The 9,943-nt window shown below is 36.2% G+C and overlaps 1 protein-coding gene across 1 annotated transcript; it reads right to left on the bottom strand.

Moving 5' to 3' along the window:
• Nucleotides 1-1,592: 1,592 nt before the first annotated feature.
• LOC124404703 lies at nucleotides 1,593-4,005 on the bottom strand. Its single transcript, XM_046879033.1, has 6 exons — nucleotides 3,765-4,005; nucleotides 3,170-3,370; nucleotides 2,957-2,995; nucleotides 2,568-2,848; nucleotides 2,178-2,358; nucleotides 1,593-1,792 (listed from the first exon to the last, which is right to left on the bottom strand). Exons 1-6 carry the CDS (start codon nucleotides 4,003-4,005, stop codon nucleotides 1,593-1,595), a joined length of 1,143 nt encoding a protein of 380 aa, XP_046734989.1.
• Between the last annotated feature and the right edge of the window lie 5,938 nt (nucleotides 4,006-9,943).

Genomic DNA, 9,943 nt, shown 5'->3' with positions numbered 1-9,943 from the left:
GGACCAAGCATCTGCTGTTGTACAAACGTACTCAATTGATGCGATTATCTTACGGAGCTCAGTGATCTGTCGTTCTGCCAGACTAATTATTGATTTTGACAGTGAGTGTCGAGTCAGATGTTTCAAAATCAGTCCATCTTTTTTTATGTTGAAGTCTACACATGTACGTAAGAGAATAAAAAATTAGAGTAATGTCTCAAATCTTATAAAAATACTCTGTAAAATAAAGTTGACATACCATCGAAAATTTTTCGAAAAGATTTTCTCTCAACAGTATTCAATGGTGCCAGGCTGTCCACAATGTAATTTGTGACACTTAAATTAAATTCACTTTGAGAGAACGTACCCCTAGAAAAATCGTACGCTTGGCACAACGATGGTACAGCAATATGCCAATCGTATGTGCCAGGCTTCCAACGCTTGATGGTTCTACTGGGCCATGGTTGAATCAGTAATGGGGCCATAGGCACGGCCCGACTGTTGTCAACACAACGGTCACCGATTATACCATGCCAATGGTTAAACAAGAGTCAAGCCAGCGTTAATAATTCTAATGGGCCAACGCTTGACAATACAGTTGGCTATTAATAAACCAGCATTGCATTGAATAAGGTTATTCAATTATGCCAATCCTCGCGCCAATTGTTGTGTCAAATATCTGCCAATTAAAACAAAAAAATTATTTCAAAATGCGATACAACGGTTATTTTATTTTGGTATCAAGTAATACAAACAATTATAATTATCACAAATGCTTCGATAAACATATATGTAAGCTTATTAAAACGAATTCTCTAATTGCTTAAATTAAATAATTGAACAAACTTTAATATTTTTGTAACGAAAAGTATTGGGTAATGCAACGCATTAGTGACATATATGACGGTAAGTAAATGTTCTCGTATTAGTTATGTGAACTTAAAAAAAATTCTCAAAAACAAAAATAAACCATTTTTCGAGTCTTTCATCTCCTTTCTTTTTTTTTACCTTGTCACTTTTACGCTTTTAGCATTAATTATAACAAATTCTTCGATAAACGTGTAAGCTTCAAACAAAATCTCTCATTGCTTGAATTAAATATCTGAACAAAGTTTAATATTTTTTTAAAGAAAAGTATTGGGAAAACCAATGCATTATAGTGACATGACGGTAAGAAAATGTTTCCGTATTACGTAAACTTGAATAAAATTCTCCTTAGTTTAAATTAAACAATGAAATAAAATTTATCATTTTTAAAAACAAAAATAAAATATTTTTTTCGAGTCTTTTTCTCTTAGTAATTTGGTTACCGTGTCACCACAAGTCCTATTATAATTACTATTGTTTTTAAAATATTCTGAAGATATTGCACACTCTTGGTTGACGGGGATTCGCTTCTTCGTCGACACTCGGAACAAAAAGACGGTGGGCTCGACCAGTATCTGCATAATTATTAAACAAAATTTTACAGAACATTCTTCAAATATTCTTTTATTTTATAAGAATTATATAAATAAATATATATGAACTGTGTCGCCAAAAAAAATTATCGAAAATATTATTTTTTTTATAGCGAATTAACCCATAAGTTTTTTTTTACCTTGTCACTGCTATTAATTGTTATTCTCGTTAACATTCCGAAGATCTTGCAGCCAAGAACGACGGGGATTCTCTACGTCACCGTTATTCGGAGTGGAAAGGCGGAGGGCTCGGCCACCATCTCTGTCTCCTGCGCCTGCGAGCCAACGGCTTATGTTGGAAACCAGTGCTTGAATGTTTGGCACATCGTTGGCAAATCCTGACAGGAACACATCTGTAAATGGGAAATTGTTAATAATAATAGCATGAGAATGAGAATCAAACACTTCAAAATATTATTCCAAAAATATTTGGAGTACTCTAAAAAGAAGAATGATAAAAAAAACAAGCGCAATAATTTTTATATCACGCGGTACGTAAATGGACGTTTTACGTCCGCTTCGCGTACGTAAAACCCCCATAATTCCGCACCCCGTAACATAAAATTTCGTATAACACACGTACGAAAAACTTTTTCGTCCTTGTGTTACAATGTACTATTATGACTTTCTTTTTTTTATTTTGGAGTACTCCTAGTATTCTTCGAATACTTATTTTATTAGTGTTTCATTCTCATGTATGGTGAGATTGAGAAATTTGTTCAATTACTTTTATTTTACCTTTGATGCAAATAAAAACCACAGTTTTTACGAAGGGAAGTTTTCCAGGCTGATTTTTCGTTCGCCTACCGCATCCGCTGTAGTGAAGCTGCACTTCCTTATCAAAAATGGCCAGTAAAGCTCGATTCAAAGCTGTTCGGAAATTGCTGTTACCGCCAACAACGAATCGGATCATTTTTTTCTAAAAAAAAAAAACAGTAGTAAAAGAATAGAAAAAAATGTATATGAAACGTATGTAACGTATAAAACGAAAAGTCCCAGACAAAAATTGTATTCAATGGAAATTTCCGTACTTATTTTTTTTATTAAAAAAAAAATAAAGTACGAAAATTCTTATCGAACACAATTTTTGTCTGGGACTGTACAACACGAAAATCTTCAAATAAATACCAAAGACTCTCGTTTTTCTGCCGAAACTGCCAGAACGTCATTAAAGGCTAGAAATTCTTCGAGTGTTTTGATGGGCATGGTGACTCCAAGTTGAGCTCGCACATTATTTTCCTTATTGACGTTGTCGACCGTCCCCAGATTGGCACAACCGGACAGCATAAATTTCAACTCGTCGATTTTTTTATCCATATCGTATTGAAGAGATCTCTTCTGAGATTTTATTGCTTTGATGATGCGGTCCTCCATTTCCTCCAAAGCAGTGTTGAAATCTTTCAGTATTTCTGTGGACAATACCAATTTGTTAGCATGATTTATAATTGTTTGTATTAGTTTTTGGTCTTCAAGTAGCTTTTTTTGTTGATTAGAATTTTTTTTATATTGTTTAATACCTGTATTATTGTTTGACTCCGGCACGATCGTGATATTACCTGTTGAATTTTTTTTATATTGTTTAATACCTGTATTATTGTTTGACTCCGGCACGATCGTGATATTACCTGTTGTCTCCTCTAAAAAAATGTTTCTCATAAATATTTGCTGCAATATGGTGTAAAATTGCATATTACGAATTAGCATAATATATTTAACACTAGAATACTTACCAAGTAATAAATTATTCATTAAAGTTTCGTCTCCTATGGAAGGTAGAGCTTGCTGCGTTCGCAGAGTTTGAGACATTTCTTCTTCGCTGGTGAGTCCGGCCAACTCTTGAGTATCCTGAAATTCAATTTGGGTATCGTCGGTGTTGATCGACGACGATTCTAGGGTCTTATTGAGCCGCCGTAAGCCCTGTTCCCAATTCTCTGTCAAAAAAATTAACATCCGGAAGGACGCACATTATAAACAATTGGTGCTTCAAGAGAAATAGCGTCAAGATTCTTAATTATAAGATTTTATATTTTCCTCTATTATTATTATTTCTTTATTATTTATTCTCAGTATGTTTGATTTCGAGATAGTTACGCTTGACACATATCAAGAGACACGCTTGTATTACAAGCATCTTATATTTTGAGCACGAAGAGTCTCGGTGCGGAGCATCTTCTCACTAACTATGCCCTGTGATATTGGGCGTATCTCTTGGCGAAACGTAAGTGTAACTATCCCCACGCCAAGGTTTTTATCTTTAATAAGCTCTTTGAACGCGGATTGTGAAAAAAATGAAAATATACTCTTAAATAAAATGAAAATACTTACTCGCTTCGCAGACGATTCTCGTAACTTGGTATATCCCCCAGTTGTCCTCTGGTGATTTTTTTTCGGATGCCCACTTCCGAATTTTATTTATCGATCCCTTTTTCGGATAAAAACACTGTATCATCGACTCTTCTTCGATAAGCCACGACCTGGGAACTACGTCGAAGCTGGGCTCTTCCCCGTCGCACTTTTCCTCGAACTCAACGACCACGAATTGAGATTTTTTTGATACTTCCGCCATATCTTGAAAATAAAATAAATACACGAAAATTTAAAGAAAGGACAAAAATTTAAGAAAAAATCTTTATTAGATCTTGAAGCATAAATATATACTAACCTCAAATTGCCTGGCACGCGAGCGTGATAATTATGATTAAATATTTTATTTTCACGACTTTTTAGGACTTTGTAACGTAAACCTTATTATTTTACCGACTTTTTTTTATTTATTACTAGTATATTATTGATTTTATTTAAAAAATGTATTTTTTTCCTCGCACTCTCACAAAGTCGCACGATGAGCGTCCCAAAATTGGCGCGGACTCTTCGCGACCGTAACCTCAAATTGCTTAGCACGCCGGCGTATAATATTTATCACTACACGCGTATATATTTATTACTTTGCAGATGTATTTATTTATGATTAATTATTATTTATTTTCGCACTCTTTTTTATTTTGCTCTCGCACTCTTTTCACTATCGCAGACTTGCACGCGTGCCTCTCCCAAAATTTGCGCGGGCTCTTCGCGTTTGCCGGTTTATTACACATACAAAAACAGTTCATGCACGTGCGTGGTACTGGCTATCACTGGTGGCAGCGCTACTATTCGCCCGTGTGCAGTAAGGTTACCGCGTAATTGTTACCGCGAACTTTCAAAAAAATACATTTGGTATCAATTTCCGTGAGTGGTATCGTCAAAGTATCTTTCTGCACCTCGATTATTTGGAATAATCCAAACTTTCTGGATAAATCTGGCTCCACAAAGAAATCTCTCGTTTCTTTGGTCAAATAACCGGTGGCAAAGTATTCGTCGTTGTGAGCGTGTAAATCATTTATAAAATTGAGCATTGATCATTACTGAGAAGGAACACATTATCCAATTTCTTCCGTGTATTTCTTTAATCTGGTCACGTTTTTCTACAACTTTTTTTACGATTTTTTTTTACCGAGGACGTGTTTCCAGCGAATCTATTTCTGCCAGTCTGTTGATAACTTGTGCCAAGGGATTCTTGGGGGTGCGAACAAGTTTTTTCAGCCTTCCCAAGTAGCTTTCTGCCCAGAAAGCTGAAACATCGGTAGGGGCGTTTTGAAATTCTTTACATCCTCTGCTATATGAATCAGATTATGAAAATTCATAATCTGAGAGTCAATACCATACAGAGTGGGCATGAATTGTACGAATTGTCGTAAAAGCATGTTTGCGTAGTCTGCAAGTAGAACAGCACATTTTTTGTTGCAGAGTATTCTGCATGAGACCACCAGAAGAAGAAAGTGCTTGTACTGATTTTCTGGGAGGATATAGGAAAAATACAAACACCCAAATACAAAAGATGCATGGAGTCTAGTGGCACAGATTTTATAATGTTAAATCTTGGCAGTAAAAGCAGTGGAGAGCACAAATCAGGCAAATGATGATTGGGATCTTTTTTCAGGCGGAATGAGCGCTGAGTTCTCTTTGGACCATCAAGGTCAGGATATACTCTTCTTCTATTGATGGTAAGACCCGGTACTATGCACCGTTCACATGCATGAAAGCCACCGGGACATTTAGAGCATCTGATCCACGCTCGAGCTGGTGAATCACAAATTAACGCCTCAACTCGAAATTTATATTTTTTGCCCTCGATCAGTACTCCATGGGTTATCAATTTCTCTGCTTCGAAAATGAAGTCTTTCATGAAGTCATTGAGAGAATTTGGCTTTGAATCCCCTCAATAGATAGCTACTACTGCAGGTGTGCTCTGGAAATCTTCATCGTGAATTTTCATTAAGATCGGCCAGAATTGTAAGCTCGAGCTTTGGTATATTTGAACTCCATCTACGTTTATGAAAACGTTAATTTTGGAAGAATCGAAAATGTTTGGCAAAAATTTTTTTTTCAAAGCATTTTCTATGCCGAGATATATGTACTGTCCCGCGGTGCCTTTTTTAGACAGCATCGGTTGAATATTGCTTGTGCATTGCTGAGCTCCCAAGAGAGATTTTGCAGTTTTTGGTAAATTTACATACCCTTCTGACCTCAGAAATAACAAAAAGTCTGTCAAGACAGTATGCGTTAATGTATTTGCATGTTTTAAGGCAAGTGCTATTAATTTTTCTTTTGTTGTAGGGCCATGAACGTCGTCGGTGTCGCTTATACAGACCGATTGTTCAGGATTTTCACTCCCAGATGCAATCCCGTCGTGTTCATCAGTTCTTGCTACTTGGTCATCAATTAATTTTTCACAATCCGAAATTTCGCATGGGACTTCCACATCATCAGCCGAAATAATTTGTGGAACACTCGACGCTTTCTTCGGTTCTTCTTTTTTTGAGTCATCGCATGATTTTTGTCTTTTTTCACAATTGCTTAATACACCCGCGAAAATTTCCTCATATCTTTGTTCTTTCTCTAATAAACGTTTTTTCGCACCATGGTATTTTTTCGACATATTTGTGTTTATATATTTATTCGCGAACTTGTAATTTATTTTGTGAATAAAAGAAATTATTGACGTGTATTAATTGTTAAATACTTTTGTTTTGAAGGTTATATTCCTCCGCGTATACTTATCCACCACGTATACACGAGACACATATATGTGTAATATCAATATATGGTCATGAACCGGTTTTGTCTCAATCTTAGGCCGCAAAATGCTGCAAAATATTCAACGCTCAATAAACAATTGAATTAATATAGTGAGAATTAATAAGCGTTGGCCCCAGAATGGAAAAAGCAAACGAATATTAACGATATATCGCCGATGTTAAGCCGATGCTCGACCAATGCTGGTGACTTCAAAATAACCAATGCTCAATCAACAGTTGGATTAATATTGAGAATCAGCATTGGCCTCAGAGTGGAAGAAACAACGAATGCCGATGATCTATCGCCGATGTTAAGCCGATGCTCGACCAATTCTGGCGACTTCAAAATAACCAATGCTCAATCAACAGTTGGATTAATATTGAGCATTAGCATTGGCCTCAGAGTGGAAGAAACAACGAATGCCGACGATCTATTGCCGATGTTAAGCCGATGCTCGACCAATGCTGGCGACTTCAAAATAACCAATGCTCAATCAACAGTTGGATTAATATTGAGAATTAGCATTGGCCTCAGAGTGGAAGAAACAACGAATGCCGACGATCTATCGCCGATGTTTAACCAATGCTCGACCCATCTTCGGCACCCATATTTTTTCGGTGGTAAAATAAGACGTTGGTTGAGCGTCGGTGGTACAATTGGCCCACATTAAGGTCCACAATGTATTTCAAGGCCTGGTAGTTAACAATTGCAGCCATCGTTGGCCATATTTCGAGGATTGGCAAAACTTTCTAGGGACATGACCATCGTTTTTCATTTTTTGGTTCTTCGTTCAATTTTTTTGACAAAGAATCCTGGGTGTACTCGACATATTCTTCTGGATGACGTCTCTGCGAAGAAAATATTTTTGCATTGTTGATTCTGTTAAATTGATATAATTTGTTGTTAAAATACTAACCCTTAGATGTGTCGTCCAGTTAGAAGTACTGCGAAGTGTGCCGGCGATGATTTTTTCTCGTGGACAAATCATGCAATTGGCACGGATTGTCCCATTCACTTGTGATTGTTCTTTCACGACTTTAAAGTGTCTACCATCCAGGCACAGTCGCTTATTGCACTCCACATCCAAAGGATGATCGGGAGGTTCTTCGTTCTCAATAGAAATTTGGCTCAAACGATGAATCGGAAGATCTTCAACGATCTGCGACGTTGATGCTTCTGCCAGGAGGGCAAATAATAGTTAATAGTAATAGGCACACATAATATGCACAGTAAGCATATGAACTTTGTAACTTTATGAATTAATTTAACGCTTAATTACCTGAATGAGAAAATCCCCCTCGCACGACATCGCTGTGGAAAGCCATCTGCTGGTTTTCTTGCGAAGATGAGACCGCACTCTCATCTTCTGGGTCTGGAGAAATAAATCACCATGATAAGGCAGACTTCAATATATTATTTGATTTTCAGAGGTAATTGTTTCCTTTGAAGTATTGTTGTACGAAGTACACTTTCTCTAAGATCCAAAGGGTTAAATGCAGTTCTTTAGAAAAAAAACCACAAAAACTACCACGGTAGTTTAGAAGAAAAACAGTATTGAGGTCCCATATATTTCCCAATAAAAAAGAAAAGTTGAAAAAAATTAAATTAAAAATTCCGAAGTGGTTTTTGGAAGCAAAGAACAATAATAAAAATTGTGGGATATTTTTTTTGTAGAGCTCAAAATATATAGCTTAAAAAAGATTCCATGTAGTTTTTCGCTCCGATTAGTCGTTCGAGAGGTAATTGGCTGAGAAGAGAGCGAGAAAGATAAAAAAAAAATCGAGAACAGATATTCCATAATACTTATCGAATTGGGTCATGTAAATGGACGAAAAAAACACGTTTTATGATGATCCTGAAGTTTCGATCGTTGGAATGCAAGGAAATTCTGTTATTTCTTGAGCAGAGCTCAGAATTATTATTCAATATTTGCTCTAGCCAATAAAACGATCGTCTTTTTCGACCAAAAAACTCAATCGACACGAAAAATTGCCATGATTTTCAAAATTCAATAAATAATCGATAGAAAAAAAAATTTTCGTTGAATCTCAACGTTGCAAACTTCAGAGTCATGTTTTATATCATCTAAAGTCGCGGTAGCGACTCGAGATTAAATTGCGCAGTCCAACGAAAAATAAAGGTTTGGAGGTGGTTGAGTTGACGGGGAAAGCCGTATACATACAGACTGAAACGTAAACATATTGCTTATTGGAGATATTGCTTTCGACATTGTGCGGTGTACAGGTCGATGTTGATGCGTCCGCGTGTTTACGCGAACGCAAAGAATGTAGAGCCCGCGGACGCTTACGCGGTATTTTGCTGGTATCTTTACCATCCGACATCAGTAGTTTCTGAAAGCGCATGTAAATTATAATGAACCATTTCGATGACTGTAATATGCTTGTATAATTTTAAATAATAACTTGAGTAAAAAATTGGATATGTATGAAATGTAGTTTAATTTATATTAATTTCTGTGCTACGAGTTTACATTTTTAAAAACGTAAAGGAAACCTGTTGATAGACAGACTCTGAATAGTTAGGAAATGCACATGCAGAAAAAACAAATGCTATTGCTGCAGTAGATAAATGACAGTGCTTTTTGGAGTAATTTTTACAACAATTCAAGATAAATTTACAGTCACGTTAATTGCAAAATTATAAGGTGTATACGAAGACACGCGGGAATTAAGTTAATATATACTGACACCAATAACTTTTCTTGAATTGTAATTTTTGCGACAATGTAGTGAAAAATACTCCGCAACTCAGTTCATACATTTACCAATACTATAATAAATCTAACAAAAACTTGATACACACAAATTTTTTTCATTGAATAATTAGTAAACGTACCTTTGAGCAAAATACTTCCTGCTCTAAACGGTCGTAGAAACACACTAAAGCACACGGACACCGTAGACACAGAACTCTTTTCGCGTGGTGTTTCCGGAAAGATAGTGGGGATAGTATCCACGTGAGTCGAACCTATCCAAACGTTCGTGATTGATTCCGAATACTGCTGACTTGCCGAAACAATATCCAAACATTATCTTATTTTACATTGAACCAATTTTTTCACACGGTTACTTATGATTATAAGCGATCTAATAAAAATTATTAGTTATTGATATAAAATTTTTCCATTGAATGCCTAAATAGAGTGCATGTTTTAAAGTGAAACTTTTATTACATCGCCACACATTTTGTCGTACGACTATCGCGTCACGTAACGCGTGACGGGCGGCCGCAGAGTGGGGGTAAAGTGGTCAGAGCGCGGAGTGGTAAAACTTGACGAAAATTTTTAGTTGCATGCGTACGATCCGAAGAAAAGTTTCACTTTCATCGTGGTTTCGTACAACCACACAACCCTTTTTTTAACTGTA

The sequence above is a fragment of the Diprion similis genome, chromosome 3, assembly GCF_021155765.1.
Source record: "Diprion similis isolate iyDipSimi1 chromosome 3, iyDipSimi1.1, whole genome shotgun sequence".
Classification (NCBI taxonomy): Eukaryota; Metazoa; Arthropoda; class Insecta; order Hymenoptera; family Diprionidae; genus Diprion; species Diprion similis.
Note: the sequence above shows the minus strand (reverse complement) of the source record. Positions and strands in the feature narration are given on the sequence as shown.

Excerpts from the sequence above, each read along its gene's own strand:
- LOC124404703 (XM_046879033.1), bottom strand. The coding sequence starts at position 4,005 with ATGGCGGAAGTATCAAAAAAATCTCAATTCGTGGTCGTTGAGTTCGAG. Across the intron at positions 2,996-3,169 it reads AATGAATAATTTATTACTTG|GTAATATCACGATCGTGCCG; the intron begins GTAAGTATTCTA and ends AAAATTCAACAG. Across the intron at positions 1,793-2,177 it reads GGTTTTTATTTGCATCAAAG|ATGTGTTCCTGTCAGGATTT; the intron begins GTAAAATAAAAG and ends TCCCATTTACAG.